The 17705-nt window shown below is 42.0% G+C and overlaps 1 protein-coding gene across 1 annotated transcript; it reads left to right on the top strand.

The window, feature by feature from the left end:
* The first annotated feature begins 4689 nt into the window (after window positions 1–4689).
* LOC139558617 (protein S100-A13-like) lies at window positions 4690–11127 on the top strand. The gene is made up of 3 exons (XM_071373857.1): window positions 4690–4916; window positions 7012–7143; window positions 9938–11127. Exons 1-3 carry the CDS (start codon window positions 4905–4907, stop codon window positions 10103–10105), a joined length of 312 nt encoding a protein of 103 aa, XP_071229958.1. The 5' UTR covers window positions 4690–4904; the 3' UTR covers window positions 10106–11127.
* The last annotated feature ends 6578 nt before the right edge of the window (window positions 11128–17705 follow it).

Consider the following 17705-nt stretch of genomic DNA (forward strand, 5'->3'; position numbering starts at 1 on the left):
CATGTTTCAGTGTTACTTGCCTCGAAGCAAGCATAGAAGTAGTTTAGTTTGTCTGGTAGGCTTGTGTCACTGCTGTGCTTCCCTTTGTAGTCTGTAACGGTTTGCAAGCCCTGCCACGTCCGACGAGCATCAGAGCCGGTGTAGCCGTGCTTCTACACCTGCATTGCTTGCTGTTTGGGGTTTTAGGCTGGGTTTCTGTACAGCACTTTGAGATATCAGCTGATGTAAGAAGTGTTATATAAATACATTTGATTTGATTTGATTTAGTACGATTCGATCTTAGTCCTGTATTGACGCTTTGCCTGTTTGATGGTTCGTCGGGGGGCATAGGGGGATTTCTTATAAGCTTCCGGGTTAGAGTCCCGCTCCTTGAAAGCGGCAGCTCTAGCCTTTCAGTGTGGATGTTGCCTGTGGCTTCTGGTTGGGGTATGTACGTACCTTCACTGTGGGAATGACATCATCAATGCACTTATTGATGAAGCCAATGACTGATGTGGTGTACTCCTCAATGCCATCGGAGGAATCCTGGAACATATTCCAGTCTGTGCTAGCAAAACAGTTCTGTAGCTTACCATCTGCCTCATCTGACCACTTTTTTATTTATCTAGTCACTGGTGCTTCCTACTTACATTTTTGCTTGTAAGCAGGAATCAGGAGGATAGAATTATGGTCAGATTTGCCAAATGGAGGGCGAGTGAGAGCTTTGTATGTGTCTCTGTGTGTGGAGTAAAGGTGGTCCAGAGTTGTTTTCTCTCTGGTTGCACATTTAACATGCTGATAGAAATTTGGTAAAACGGATTTAAGTTTCCCTGCATTAAAGTCCCTGGCTACTAGGAGCGCCGCCCCTGGCTACTAGGAGTGCCATCTCTGAGTGAGCATTTTCTTGTTTGCTTATGGCGGAATACAGCTCATTCAATGCTGTCTTTGTGCCAGCCTCAGTTTGTGGTTGTACGTAAACAGCTATGAAAAATACAGATGAAAACTCTCTTGGTAGATACTGTGGTCTACAGCATATCATGAGATACTCTACCTCAGGCAAGCAATAGCTCGAGACTTCCTTAGATATCGTGCACCAGCTGTTATTTACCGCCCTTGTCTTACCAGATGCCACTGTTCTATCCTACCGGTACAGCGTATAACCAGCCAAATATGTTGATAGTGTCGTCGTTCAGCCACGACTCCGTGAAGCATAAGATATTACAGTTTTGAATGTCCCGTTGGTAGTTTAATCTTCCGTGTAGGTCATTGATTTTATTCTCCAAAGATTGCACATTTGCTAGCAGAATGGAAGGAAGTGGGGGTTTATGCGATCGCCTACAAATTCTCAAAAGGCAGCCCGCCCTCTGGCCCCTTTTTCTCCACCTCCTCTTCACGCAAATCACGGGGATCTGGGCCTGTTCCCGAGAAAGCAGTATATCATTCGCATCAGGCTCGTCAGACTCGTTAAAGGAAAAAAATATTCTGCCAGTCCATGGTGAGTAATCGCAGTACTGATGTCCAGAAGTTCTTTTCGGTTATAAGAGACGGTAGCGGCAACATTATGTAATAAATACGTTTAAAAAAAAGTTACAAACAACGCAAATAAACGAAGAAAAAAACACAATCGTTTGGGGACACTCAAAGCGTCAGCCTTCTTCTCCAGCGCCATTGTTACAAAAAACATATACAGTGGGGAGAACAAGTATTTGATACACTGCCGATTTTGCAGGTTTTCCTACTTACAAAGCATGTAGAGGTCTGTAATTTTTATCATAGGTACACTTCAACTATGAGAGACGGAATCTAAAACAAAAATCCAGAAAATCACATTGTATGATTTTTAAGTAATTAATTTGCATTTTATTGCATGACATAAGTATTTGATACATCAGAAAAGCAGAACTTAATATTTGGTACAGAAACCTTTGTTTGCAATTACAGAGATCATACGTTTCCTGTAGTTCTTGACTAGGTTTGCACACACTGCAGCAGGGATTTTGGCCCACTCCTCCCTACAGATCTTCTCCAGATCCTTCAGGTTTCGGGGCTGTCGCTGGGCAATACGGAGTTTCAGCTCCCTCCAAAGATTTTCTATTGGGTTCAGGTCTGGAGACTGGCTAGGCCACTCCAGGACCTTGAGATGCTTCTTACGGAGCCACTCCTTAGTTGCCATGGCTGTGTGCTTTGTGTCGTTGTCATGCTGGAAGACCCAGCCACGACCCATCTTCAATGCTCTTACTGAGGGAAGGAGGTTGTTGGCCAAGATCTCGCGATACATGGCCCCATCCATCCTCCCCTCAATACGGTGCAGTCGTCCTGTCCCCTTTGCAGAAAAGCATCCCCAAAGAATGATGTTTCCACCTCCATGCTTCACGGTTGGGATGGTGTTCTTGGGGTTGTACTCATACTTCTTCTTCCTCCAAACACGGCGAGTGGAGTTAGACCAAAAAGCTCTATTTTTGTCTCATCAGACCACATGACCTTCTCCCATTCCTCCTCTGGATCATCCAGATGGTCATTGGCAAACTTCAGACAGGCCTGGACATGCACTGGCTTAAGCAGGGGGACCTTGCGTGCGCTGCAGGATTTTAATCCATGACGGCGTAGTGTGTTACTAATGGTTTTCTTTGAGACTGTGGTCCCAGCTCTCTTCAGGTCATTGACCAGGTCCTGCCGTGTAGTTCTGGGCTGATCCCTCACCTTCCTCATGATCATTGATGCCCCACGAGGTGAAATCTTGCATGGAGCCCCAGACCGAGGGTGATTGACCGTCATCTTGAACTTCTTCCATTTTCGAATAATTGCGCCAACAGTTGTTTCCTTCTCACCAAGCTGCTTGCCTATTGTCCTGTAGCCCATCCCAGCCTTGTGCAGGTCTACAATTTTATCCCTGATGTCCTTACACAGCTCTCTGGTCTTGGCCATTGTGGAGAGGTTGGAATCTGTTTGATTGAGTGTGTGGACAGGTGTCTTTTATACAGGTAACGAGTTCAAACAGGTGCAGTTAATACAGGTAATGAGTGGAGAACAGGAGGGCTTCTTAAAGAAAAACTAACAGGTCTGTGAGAGCCGGAATTCTTACTGGTTGGTAGGTGATCAAATACTTATGTCATGCAATAAAATGCAAATTAATTATTTAAAAATCATACAATGTGATTTTCTGGATTTTTGTTTTAGATTCCGTCTCTCACAGTTGAAGTGTACCTATGATAAAAATTACAGACCTCTACATGCTTTGTAAGTAGGAAAACCTGCAAAATCGGCAGTGTATCAAATACTTGTTCTCCCCACTGTATGTATATGAGTAATTGTGTGTGTGTTTGTTTGTCTTTTATGAAGTAGCTTCTATAAGTTATTTGCTCATGCTGTAGTCTCGTTCATTCATGGGGAGTTTTTCGTCTTAAAATCATGAAAGATAATTTGATCATTAATGCCTAATTTGACTATTGTTTAAAATAGTAGGTACACTGTAGCGTGTAGGCCATCCCTTAGTCTCCTGAACAGTGTCATTTCAACATAGGCCTAAACGTCTCAGCAATGAGACATTGCGTCTGAGACATTGACAGATCCCTGAGTTAGAGCTTGCCAGCCCTCTCAAATACACTTGATCCTGTGGCTTTACAAATTTGGGCGTGGTGTCTGTTTTTCTGGAAGACAGCGAGGAGGAGTGGCGAGAGAGCAGGACATCGAAAGCTCTGAATGCAGGACACACCCTTCTCCCCAGGGATACCAGTCGCTACTGAACCCGCATGTGAAACCAAACAGCTGCGCATTCTAGAGACACATTAACTGTTTTACCGTGGTATTCGATTATGACATGAATTCGTTTTTACAAGCATATGTTTAACAGAGGTGGGTGGTAGTGCGAAGCAGCGGGTTTGGACCCCGAGTGTGCAGATCCAGTATCTAGCCTAGATTTAGGCCTGTCAAAACAGCCAATCTGGTCTCATAGCATTTCGTATGATTCTGTATGTAAATCCAAGACAAATCATTTAGGATGATACAGTATGTTATGTTTCGCATGGTATGTATTAATTCCTGGATGAGGAGGATAGAACTGGTTTTTATGTAAACACCCCAATAGGCCTATGACAATTTATGGACAGAAACAGTTTTATCGAGTCCCATGTCTCCCCACCACTCTGTTAATAGTTACAAGAATGTTGTCGTGACTGTTCATTGTGCACACATCACTTTTTAGTTCGCCAGCACGTCCTTATCAACCTCTGATAACTTTGTAAAAAATGAATGTTGGCCTAATGGTAATTGGAATGGACAATGACAAACGACTTCAATTATAAACAACCTCGAGAAAAAAACTGCCCATAAGGACGGTCCATGTTTGCATGGTTCATAAAAGTATCTCACAATAGGCCTATTGAGAAAGGTATTATTTTGGGTGGATATTCAAAGATTTACAGAAACTGCATAAAATAGGTAGGCTTATACGAGGGGTTAAAAATTGCAACAATAAAGAAGAAAAATTCCAGTCTAAACTTGCAGACTGTTTCAACTTTTGCTAAATGTTTCCAGATGTTGAGGAAAGCACCCTCAGGCTCTTATTGAATAACCTATATATTTTAAATGTGTAGGCTACTCTCTGCAAAACTTCTAAATTAAAGAGAACTTTGCAATAAAATAAGGGTGGTAGGCCTATATGACTGCATGTGGTACTGTCTGCCTCGTGAAGTTTACAGTTCCAATGCATCGGGTTACACTGAGTACACTGTACTTTCCCATAGCTTTCTCTGACTGACACGGAAGGTGGAATCAAGTTGCATTTTTTCTTTTCTTGAGTGGGATAATTTAGGAATCTTGCCAATATGTGACAGATGCAATTGAACGCTGAGCGAGAAAAGTAACAATTACTGAACATCGCAGAGAGAAAAGTTTACTTTGAAAAAGGACAGCACACAACGATCCAAATGGCTGAACAGGTAGGCCTACTATGCAATTTTAATATCATACCTTTGGTTTCTTTCTCTGTATTTATTTATCTATGTGTGTATGTATGTGTATATATATACAGTGTGTATGTATGTATATTATTGTACTGCTCTAGGGATGTAATTATTGTTTGGATAACCTTATTTACTATTATGTAGTGATTTTTACCTTACATTTTTCCACTCTTCATGCGATGTGCAATGCAGAGAACACCGGAAGAAGAATTATAATTTCACAGTGAATTATTGTAATGTTTGTTTATGTGTCAATTCATCCCATTAGAGATGGGTTGCCAACTGGTGATTTGACATGAAAATAAAATGTCATTCATTCATTTTCATTCATCAGCACTTGTCAAAACGTTGCAGTTGAAGAGATGGTGGCTTTACACGTCCTAGAAGCAACGAATGGAGTTGTTCTTTTGGTGATAACTTCCCCCCCCACTTCTACGCATCGCTCTGGTTACCGTTGGAAGTGGCACAGATGTAGTTTAACCAAAATTCCATTGACATATTATGCTATCCAATTTATATCATGACACAGTCCATGAGATCGTATTAAGTCCTATAGGCGTTTGCATATAGCCAACTTCGCATGCACTCTTGCCAGCTTAACGTGAGTTTACCACGAATCATTTCAATGCACTGATCAGTGTGCATGCTGGACAGCAGCAAAGAATGTGGACAATAACAAATTAATCTAGGCCATATGCTGTTGAGGGAGCAAGGAGCAATTCTCAATTGTGTCTATAGACAGACCATGTGTGGAAATGGAAAGCACGGGGAGGCAATCAGTCCCTTCTTATTCCGACCCCATGGCCTATGCCACAGAGACCTTCTTTGGAGATTAGTGAGGGATGACAGCTAGACGAGCGGACAGACAGACGGACGGACTGACACACCGCCCCAGTTTTTTCCTCGAGGCCACCATTATTAGCCAGATAGTGATAACCTTGTGTGAAAAACCAAAGTTAGACAGGCCCAATGGGTAAAAAATCTAACAGCCCATCTGGCATTTGCCCAAAATGCCAGATGGTCACTCCACCCCTGGCACACCCTGAAAATAAACAGTGAGGGGTTGAGCTGTCATACTGTAGCTACCCCAACCTGCAGGTATTTCAAGTACCTTCTACATGTAGACAAGTTGTCTGAATTTGCCTTCCAATAGTCTCTCGTTACTTAAGCTTACTCCTTCCGCCCCACCCACAGATGCTCACATTTCAATAGCATATTCAAATATCTATTTGAATAAGGGTGAGTGACATAGCAAAGTTCCTTAACAGGTATTTAATGTTAGTGATTTAGGATAGAAATAAAAGGTAGTATGAACAAAAACCCAACAGTTACAATAGATTGGGTGTTTGGTTCTTGGTTTAAAGAGAGTATGGAATGATGCCCTTCACAATGACCAACATAACGAGTCTGTGTGACACAGTTTCATGTGCCACCGCAAAACATAAGGTCTACTTTTCAAACAGGTGATTTGTAACCTGGAAGTATAACTAACTGTATAACTGTGGAGCAGTGCGTGATATGTGCGGAGAAGAATGCTGCAGTGTTGTTCGATGTTGTTGAGATGAAGTAATTCAAGGACAGGGTTAAACATCAAGAGTGGTATCTTTGCGTGGGGTTCAAACACGTGGAGGCATGCAAGATATGCACTTGAGGACGGATGTGAGTGTCTGACATTTTTGGGGTATTTGGGACTGAAGCGAGTGGAGGTCGGTACACTTTGGCACCAAAGGAGGTTGGTGGCACCTTAATTGGGGAGGACGGGTTCATGGAAACCATGTGTTTGAGTAGAATCTGAGGAAAAGTATCAAACACATGATTTCCATGTGTTTGATGCCATTCCATTCGCTCCGTTCCAGTCATTGTCATGAGCCGTCCTCCCCTCAGCAGCCTCCACTGTTTGACACACACCTCGGGAGTCTGTCTCGAGAATATGTTAACTTTCTTTCTTTCTTTTTTAATGATCTATTATAATAATAAACGTCACATAATAAACTTCAAAGGACGCTTTTCTTATTGTTATATTATTTGATCCCCCCACCCTAACACGTTTATTTCTCCTCCTCTGGCACAGCACTCCGACCTGGAAAAGGCCATCAACACTTTGGTCACAAAGTTCCATGCCGCTGCAGCCAATAACGGTCCCACGCTCCAAACCAAAGAGTTCAAAAACCTCCTCGCCTCCCAGCTGCCCAACTTAGTCAAGGTACATAAGCTGCAATGGTCGGCTACATTGCCCTCGCCCTCCCCGGCCACACCTGCCATTGATTCTACCAGTAGGGCGTGGCTCTGACTCTTACTACCGCCCCCCCCCCCCCCCCCACTCAAACACACACATACAGTACACACCACATCCTATGACTCCCAAACAAACACTCAGGAAAAGCCTGTAGGCATTGGTTGCCAGGCTGGATGCAAAATAAACTTGGCTGTAATCTACTTGGCACTCAGTAACCAATTGAGTTTTAAACATGTTAGCACATATCATGAGCACCTACGCTGGATTGTAAACCATCTGGATGTCCATGGTTTAAAGGCCCAATCCAGCCATATTTTCTCTCAATATCAAATCAATTCTGGGTAACAATTAAGTACTTTACTGTTATGTTTTTCAATTAAAATGGTAAAAAAATAAACAAATATAATTTAACTAGGACTGTCTGGGAGTGGTCTGAGTGAGGGGCCTAATTGGACGAGCCTAATGAGAGGGATATATAACCTGAAAACTAGATGTTATTGGCAGAGAGGTTTAAAACTCTTTGTTATTCGTCTATTAACTTATACCGCCTGGTGAGGTCACCAGGTAGGCCAAAACTCCATCCCACCAAAACAGGCAGAAATTTCAGCCAGTCTTTATAAACAGCTCTTCACAATTTCACAGTATTATTCCAACCTCATAGTATGTAAATATACACTGAGTATACAAAACATGAACACTTGGTCTTTCCATGACATGGACTGATCAGTCGAATCCAGGTGAAAGCTATGATCCCTTATTGATGTAACTTGTTAAATCCACTTCAATCAGTGTAGATGAAGGGGAGGAGACAGGTTAAAGAAGGATTTTTAAGCCTTGAGACAATTGAGACATGTATTGTGTATGTGTGCCATGGGCATCCTCATTGTGTCAAGAACTGCAACGCTGCTGGGTTTTTCATGCTCAACAGTTTCCCGTATGTATCAAGAATGGTCCACTACCCAAAGGAATCCAGCCAACTTCACACAACTTTGGGAAGCACTGGAGTCAACATGGGCCAGCATCACAGTGGAATACTTTCGACACCTTATAGAGTACATGCCCTGACGAATTGAGGCGGTTCTGAGAGCAAAAGAGGTGGGGTGCAACTCAATATAAGGCAGGTGTTCTTAATGTTTTGTACACTCAGTGTATATAAAACACAATAAAACTTTTTGGGACTGCACTGGCCCTTTAAAGTTAAACGTCTCGCTAGGAACTGAATCTGACACATGCTTTATTTGAAACATTAAAAAGGCCAAAGTATCTTCATTTTGGAACTCGCTGCTTAGTTGTCTGAGGCCTAAGGCGGTTTTCCAGGACGAGTCTGAATCTGCCAGTGGGTGACAAAGATAGCTATGCTTCTGGAAAACAGGAAAAGGTCCGTTCAAATATATGAACAAGTGATGAAGGTTTAAGGTTGTTCTCTCATCTGGAGGGGGATTAAACGTTCTGACAGAGAAGTAAATAACAGTTTTCCTTATGAACAGAGCAGAACAACCGTAAGCCTAATTGTAATATGACTCATTGCACCAAGTCGACTTCATCCACCACCTGACAACCAAGTAGAGTATTTCTGCTACACAATAGTTAGCCACAACAGCTAGGACATACAGTACATTCAGATCGAGTGGCCAAAGAGCTCTATTTTCATGTCATCCAACAAATGTAAACGACTGGAGTTTGTTGAGCAGTATTGGCACTTGGATTAGAACCGGTGCCATGGTCAGATGACATCAAAATAGAGCTCTTTGGCCACGCACACCAGTGGTGGGTTTGGCGTCGAAAGGTTGTATAAGCAGAAAATCAGTGGTGGAAAAGTACTCAAATGTCATACTTGAGTAAAGTTTAAGATACCTTAATAGAAAATGACTCAAGTAAAAGTCGCCCAGTAAAATAATACTTGAGTAAAAGTATAAAAGTATTTGGTTTTATACATACTTTAGTATCAAAAGTAAATGTAATTGCAAAAATATACTTCAGTATACAAAAGTAAAAGTATACATAATTTCAAACTCAGTAGGGATGACCAGGGATGTTCTCGTGACAAGTGCGTGAATTGGACCATTTTCCTGTCAAAATGTAATGTGTACTTTGGGTGTCAGGAAAAATGTATGGAGTAAAAAGTACATCATTTTTTTTAGGAATGTAGTGAAGTAAAGATACCCCAAAAAACTACTTAAGTATTACTTTAAAGTATTTTTGCTTAAGTACTTTACACCACTGCAGAAAATAACCCCATACCTATTGTAAAATATGGTGGCGATTCCTAGAAAAAGAGCCATGGATCTTGAAACAAAGCCTGAAACATACGACACAGTTCACAAAGTACACACTTTGGCTGAATACCAAATCACTCCATTCCCCTCGCCCCTCCATTTGAGCATTCACCCACGCTTCCCCATATGCACATACTAAATGGAGGGAGAAAAATGTACATTTACTATGTTACGTCTACCCCTGAGTCCAGGTTGATACAGCTGCATACAGTACAGTTGAAGATTGGCCAATATTGGATTATGAAGTCAAACATAATTACTACACTGAGGATATCAGTAGTATTGTTGTGAATATAGCCTACCGAGTAATGTAGGCCACAATGTTATACTCTCAAAAGTGTAATAGACTAATTGCTAACTTCCTGCTAACACATGTCTATGCATGATTACTTTATTTCTTATTACATGTCCATAAGTGCTTATTAAGTGTTCAATACCGTGCCTATATAATAAAGAGTTGTTTTTGTGCGCCCTCCCTCCCCCAGACTGGAGGCTCAGAGCAGGGCCTGGGCAAGATGATGAAACAGATGGGTGTGTCGGACGGCGAGGGAATCACCTTCAAGCACTTCTGGGGCTTGATCCAGTCACTGGCCACCACGCAGCATGATCTCATTAGTAAGAAAGTGTCCAAGAGCAGCTGTGTGCTCCTGTAAGGTCCATGCCTTCTGACGGTGGTGTGAGCCAGGGGGAACCAGACAGCCTCATAGTATCCCACCCAGTGTCAGTACCCCTTCTCACCACACTGCTCCCATCCAGACCTGGACACTCACATAGTACTCACCCCCCCACTACAGGCATTCTATTCCCCATGCTTGGTAGTGCCAGCAGTGCTCATCTCCTAGCTCTATGCTGCTTGGTTTACAATAATTTTTTGTACTCCCTCCCTTACAAAAATGTCCTGTGGTAATTTTACCACACACAGTCAAGTATTCTTGTGGTACTAATCCTGTGGTAGTGTTGTCCCATTGGGCACCGACATCAGGTCAACATCTAGTTTTGATTTACATTTGGTTGATTTGTCAACTAACCATGAATTCAACGTGAAATCAACAAGAAATGTAACCATGTCATTGAATTTAGGTTAAAAGTTGGGTTAAAAAAAAGTCTAAATGCCCTAATTGGATTTTTTTTGCATATCCAATCAGTTTTCCACTTTGATTTAACATCATCACATTTGTTTTTGGGGTTGACATGACGTGGAAACGATGTTGATTCAACCAGTTTTTGCCCATTGGGGTGGAACTCCGGGCTATTCCTGTGGTACCTGACCTGTGGTATCCAGACATTGTGTGGTATTTTGGGACATTTTACTGCATGAATTTGTTATTGCTGGGGTACAAATCCTGTGGTTTTGTATGGTAATTTTGTTTTCTTTGTATGTGGTAATTCAATGTTTTTTGTTTGTGGTTATTTGGTGTAACCACATGGTATGGTAATTGTTGTTGTAATTGTAAATTGTGTGGTAGCTGTATACCACAGGAATTCAGGTTTATGTGGTAATCGGGATCCTAGCTGTACCACGAGGTTTTTTATGGGATCTATATGGTCCTGTGGAACTTTTTGGTTAACAACTGGTCCTGTGGTAACTGAAACCTATTGACAAACTGTTATTAAAAATACAATAAAAAGAAACATGACTTAATTACAATAACAATAAAGGACTTAACTCCTAAAATCATATAATTTATTAAAATGTGTTTTTTCCCCAGCCAAGCAGTTATTTTGGTTCAACGTTTGCTTCTGGCAGCCCCCCTCGAGGTCTTCACTTTCATCCCATGATGCAGAAGCATAAGATCAGAACTCAGAATACAGAATGCAAAAACAGTAATACTGAAAGCTAATACTTCATAACAATAGCAAACACATTCACAAATTCTCAAATAAAAATGTCAGTGTTTTCATAAATCACGAAAGATGTGCAAAACCACTAAATATACACCCAAACGTTACACAACGCCTGTTCTATGACGTTTTTCTCTTCGCCTTCTGGAAATACCTCTAATATTTTGTGACTGAATTGAAACATGTAAATGATCTATCTACAAGTCTGATAATAAATGATCTACAAGTCAGAATCTAATATTCGTACATCTGAGCGGCACCTTCAGCATTCAAAAGTTGTTAGAGCCAAGTGTAATACTGCATTGAAAATCAGACAAGGTCAAATCAGGCACTGTCCGGCATACAAAAAAGATAAGACATGCTGTTATTAGAAATGGGTGTAATTGGCTAATCTCTTCCTCTTCTCTGCAACTGCGCACGTGTGAGATTGAGTGAGCGACAACTAGAGCAAGCAAGAGAAAAAGGGGAGAAACCCTACATGACTCACCCAGAGGTCTGTTGAATCAGGACACAAGGGTTTTGCCCCCCCCCCCACAAAAAAAAAGAGAAGAGACCAAAAGAGACTGCATAAAATATTACAAATACTGAGCTATATTCCATTCTCAATTTTTTTATAATTGCTTTTTTATACAATTGCTCAAAGAAAGAGATTTTGTTAAATTGGTAATATATATTTCTTTTGACACCCCTGTTTTCAGTAGCCCTTGGTTCTCTATGGTGTTGTAGGTCAGGGCGTGACTAGGGGGTGTTCTAGTCAATTCCTCGCACTCGCACTAAAGAGCTGGTCATCAGTCCGGTGCCATCTGTGCCAGCTCCCCGCACTCGCCCTGAAGAGCCAGAGACCGTCAGGGAGGCGATGGAGAAGTTGGGAGAGAGAGGAGAGAGATGTTGGTCAGGTGTGTTCTGCACAACATTCGACCTGAAGAGCCTCTCAGCAGTCTGGTGAAACCTGTGTCGGCTCCACGCATCAGGCCTCCAGTGCACCTCCCGAGCCCGGTATGTCCTGTGCCAGCTCCCCGCACCCTCCCTGAAGTGCGTGTCACCAGTCCAGTGCTACCTGTGCCGGCGCCACGCACCAGGCCTCCAGTGCGCCTCCCCAGCCCGGTACGTCCTGTGCCGGCTCCCTGCACTCGCCCTGAAGTACGTGTCAACAGTCCGGTGCAACCTGCGCCGGTGCCCAGTCCAGGCACGGCGTTGAGGCACGGCGTCCAGGCACGGCGTCCAGGCACGGCGTCCAGGCACAGCGTCCAGGCACGGTGTCCAGTCCCACTCCAAGGCCAGAGCCTTCCTCTGCGCCGGTGCCCAGTCCGGGCACGGTGTCCAGTCCCGCTCCATGGCAGGAGCCTTCCTCTGCGCCGGTGCCCAGTCCAGGCAACGGCGTCCAACCCAGGTCCATGGCCGGAGCCCTCCTCTGCGCCGGTGTCTCTAATTGGGGATCATACTTAAGGTGTCCCTGTTCCCACCTGCATTTGTTGGGATATTGTTTGTGTTAGTGTTTTGTGCACTGCGTTGCTTCACGTTCGTTATTTGTTTATTGTTTTTGTTGAAGTTTCACTTAAATAAAGATGTGGAACTCAAATCACGCTGCGCCTTGGTTCGTCCATTTCAACAACCGTGACACACTCTTTATTAGAGTGTTCACAACATTAAGAACACCTGTTTTAATATTAAGTTGCACCTACCCCCTTTGCCCCCAGAACAGCCTCAATTTGTCAGGACATGGACTCTACAAGGTGTCGAAAGCGTTCCACAGGGATGCTGGCCCATGTTGACTTCAATGCTTCCTACAGTTGTCAAGTTGGCTGGATGTCCTTTGGGTGGTGGACCATTCTTGATACACACAGGAAACTGTTGAGCGTTAAAAAAACAACAGTGTTGCAGTTCTTGACAACAAACCGGCACGTCTGGCATTTACTACCATACCCCGTTCAAAGGCACTTCAATATTTTGTCTTGCTCATTCACCCTCTGAATGGAACATCTCAATTGTCTCAAGGCTTACAAATCCTTCTTTGACTTGTCTCCTACACTGATTGAAGTGGATTTAACATCAATAAGCGATCAAAGCTTTCACCTGGATTCACCTGGTCGGTCTATGTCATGGAAAGAGCAGGTGTTCATTCATGATGTTTGTACACTCAATGTATGCAACGGCAGATTTCCTCCTGTTCGTCTGAAGAGGAGGTGTAGCAGGGATCGAACCAAGACGCAGCGTAGTTAGTGTCCATGTTTTAATAATAAACAACTGAACAAGACACCATACAAAATAACAAAAGTGAATCTAACCGAAACAGTCCTATCTGGTGCAATGAACACAAAGACAGCCACCCACAAACCCCAACACAAAACAAGCTACCTAAATATGGTTCCCAATCAGAGACAATGACTAACACCTGCCTCTGATTGAGAACCATATCAGGTCATACATAGAAACGGACAAACTAGACACACAACATAGAATGCCCACCCAGCTCACGTCCTGACCAACACTAAAACAAAGAAAACACAAAAGAACTATGGTCAGAACGTGACAATGTATTTTTTTTTTTTTTTTTTTTAATTGGACTACAGATTATTGTATTATTATTATTATTATTGTATATTCAAAAGTTTTTGAGAAAGATAATTTGAAAAATTGAATGTTATTGAGTAAATGTATTAATTTGTTTCTTTTCATTTTGATAAGAGATGAGAATGTAATGGATTGAAGATTATTTGTTGATGTAAAAATGTAAATTAATAGATTTTAAGGTTGTGTCGTTAGATTTGAGGTGGGGTTGTGAGAAATTCTTGAGAAAAAAACGTGGTCCCCGCTGAAAAAGTTTGAATACCACTGCACTAGCGGAATCCGTTCAGTCGATAAACACTGCCTTGTATTCACACCCCTTGACTTTTTCCACATTGTGTTGTGTTACAGCCTGAATTTTTTATTAATTACATTTAGATTTTGTGTCACTGGCCTACACGCAATACCCCATAATATCAAAGTGGAATTATGTTCTGAGATTTTTTGTTGTTGAAATTAATAAAAAATGTAAAGCTGAAATGTACTGAGTCAATCATTATTCAAACCCTTTGTCATTGCAAGCATAAATAAGTTCAGCAGTAAACATTTGCTTAGTCACATAATAAGTTGCATGGTTTTTGAATGACTATCTAATCTCTCATACAATTATCAGTTGAGCAGTGAATTTCAAACACAGATTCAACCACAAAGACCAGGGAAGTTTTCCAATTCCAAAGAAGGGAACCTATTTCTAGATAGTTTAAAAAAAGAGGAAAAAGAAGGAATCCTGTACATAATACAAATATTCCAAAACATGCCTGTTTGCAATAAGGCACTAAAGTAAAACTGCAAAAAATGTGGCAAAGAAATACACTTTAGGCTGGTTTCACAGACTGGGCTTAGATTAAGCCAGGAGTAGGCCTTAATGTGTACTAGTTAAACTAGGACATTTAAGTAGCTTTCATGAACGTGGCTTAAATTTGGCTTAGTTAGTCAGAGACTGTAGAGTCCTGGAGTAAGGTAAGTAAGCCTAAATGAGAACACCTGGGTTAAGCATGATTAGGTTAAGTATGAGCACATGCTGTTGGTCTAATGGTGCTCACAAAAACCCGGAATGGAATAGAAAACACCATTACTGGTGTGAATCTTGAGACAAAACAATGGCAGAGGCAAAAATGATTTGTTCCAAAAACTTTAGTGAGTATATAAAAACGCTACTAAAACAAATTTTGTCAAACCATCCAGTTGTTGAAAGTAAAAACCATACTTCTGCTACTGAGCAAAAGAAAAAGAGTGGTTGGGCTGCAATTTGCAGTGAATTCAATGCAAATGAAAATGTAACCACAAGAATAGTACAACAACTTCAGGTGAGATATCTTCATTATCAGGATTTCTCATATTCATATTTTTGTGACATCACATATTGAATGATGTCTGCCTTTTATAGACTATGTGGAAGAACCTTAAACTGGCTTTAAAAAGAGACTGCAGAGATCAGAAGAGAGCGATTTACTCCTGGTGGTGGACCACCAAGACAAGACTGAAGAATTGAGTGACTTGCTGTCTGGAATAATAGAGCACTAGCAACCTCTGGATGGTATACCAGACGATGACCATTTGGAAAGTTCAGATGAAGAACTGAGCACAAACAGTACATATACCAAAGAAAGTACATGTACCATGAAATGAAAATGAGAATTCTACATATTGATTTGGATATGACGTTGGAAGAGAGGGGTATGATCCAAAAAAAGATACAGTAATGAGAGACAATTGTGATTACCAGCCATGGTGAACAATATGTAAAAAATGTTTTGTCATTTGGATATTCATGAGTGAGTATTTAAATCACCATAAACTACATTTTAAACCAGCCTTGGTTTAGTCACTCATTTAATTTTGCTGCAAACTATTTGAAATTTGTACAGAACAAACATTATCAAAGCAGAAATAAGCCATAATGAATACATGTCATATTTAAATGCATATCATCTAGTTGAAGTGCTGCAATGTGAAAGCAACTCTTTGTGCAAGTCCTCGTTGGTCATTGCCTGCCTCAGCCATGTGCACATCTGCTTGATCCTGATCTTCCATTGGAGGACAAGGTACTTGTGCAGCACGGCTGTAGCAATGATCACCTTGCAGCATCTTCTTGGCTTGAAACGAAGTGTATTGCGTAAACACTGGAATCGAGTTTTCCATACTACAAACATATGCTCGACCATCCATCTCGTACGAATATGAGCTATGTTGTATCTTTGTTGCTCAGCTGTTGTGGGATTTATGTATGGAGTGAATAGAAAGTTACTCTGACCATATCCACTGTCACCAAGTAGTAGTCCACTATGTTGTCCTCTCTGAAACTGAGCACACAATGAAGAGTTGAGAAAAATCCTTGAATCGTGAGTTGCACCTTTCCAACGGGCAACAATGTTTGAAACCTCTAAATTAGGAGTGCAGACACCCTGAACATTGATAGAAAACCAGTTCTTACGGTTCCTGTACTCCTCAGCATCTGGAGTTGATGGGAACATGACATCCATCTACACAGCCAATCACTCCTGGGAGGTGCCCATATTCATAGAATTGCACTTTATAGTTGGCTTGGCCAGCAGAACCAGGAAACTTGATGTAAAGACTCCTCAGTTCACAAATGGCCCTGCAGACTTTATAGTTGGCTTGGCCAGCAGCACCAGGAAACTTGATGTAAAGACTCCTCAGTTCACAAATGGCCCTGCAGACTTTATAGTTGGCTTGGCCAGCAGCATCAGGAAACTTGATGTAAAGACTCCTCAGTTCACAAATGGCCCTGCAGACTTTATAGTTGGCTTGGCCAGCAGCACCAGGAAACTTGATGTAAAGACTCCTCAGTTCACAAATGGCCCTGCAGACTTTATAGTTGGCTTGGCCAGCAGCATCAGGAAACTTGATGTAAAGACTCCTCAGTTCACAAATGGCCCTGCAGACTTTATAGTTGGCTTGGTAAGCAGCATCAGGAAACTTGATGTAAAGACTCCTCAGTTCACAAATGGCCCTGCTTTGAACTATTCTACACACAGTTGCTTCACTGGCACCACACAAATCACCAGATTCCAGATGCCAAAAACCTCAAAGTGATCAGAACTTGGAGAGAATTGGGTAAAGGCCTTCTTCTTCGAGACAGAGAGGAAAGTCTAGGCTCAAGCAAATATATATTATCTCCTGTTACAGATACCGGTATCCTGTGTGTGTGTATCCTGTGTGTATCTTTTCTCTCCCCTCACAGGTGGCAATCATCATTCCCCAATCAGTCACCAATCAGTCATCAATCAGAAGACACACCTCCTCCTGTTTCCATTACCCAATCACATCCCCTTTCCCTTGGTTTAAAAACCCAGTCAGTCAATCTCTCTGTAATGCATCTCTCTGTAGATCGCTTGTTTTTGCAACTACATGTCACTTTGTCTGGTATCCTGTGAGTATTGTTTTGTTATGGTGTTTGACTGTTTGTTTGATGGTGGGAAAAGGGGGTACGAAGACAAGTCGCCCATGGGCATACACTACCCGTAAGAATACTTTGTCTAAGAACACTAGTTAGAACTGGGTGGACGACCCACTGTATTTTGGTTAGTTAGCTGTTGTTGAAGTAGGCTAGTCTAGCTTAGGGGTGTTTTTGGATATTTGTTTCTTTCCTTGGGTCCAGCTCAGCCACTTTTCCTGTGTTACGGGTCTCGTTGCCATCCCCCCTAGACTGTAGAGCCAAAGGGATTCGTAACATCTCCAAAGCATTTTCTTTGTACATACGAAAGTGGTCTCAAAAAGCTATGTCATCAAAGTAATTTAATGGATTACTCCTATCCACAAGTACTTGTCTGGCTGGCCTCTGTAGTGCATGTTGGTCATCATTTAGACATTCCAAGTAGTCCA

This window comes from Salvelinus alpinus, chromosome 29, assembly GCF_045679555.1.
Source record: "Salvelinus alpinus chromosome 29, SLU_Salpinus.1, whole genome shotgun sequence".
NCBI lineage: Eukaryota > Metazoa > Chordata > Actinopteri > Salmoniformes > Salmonidae > Salvelinus > Salvelinus alpinus.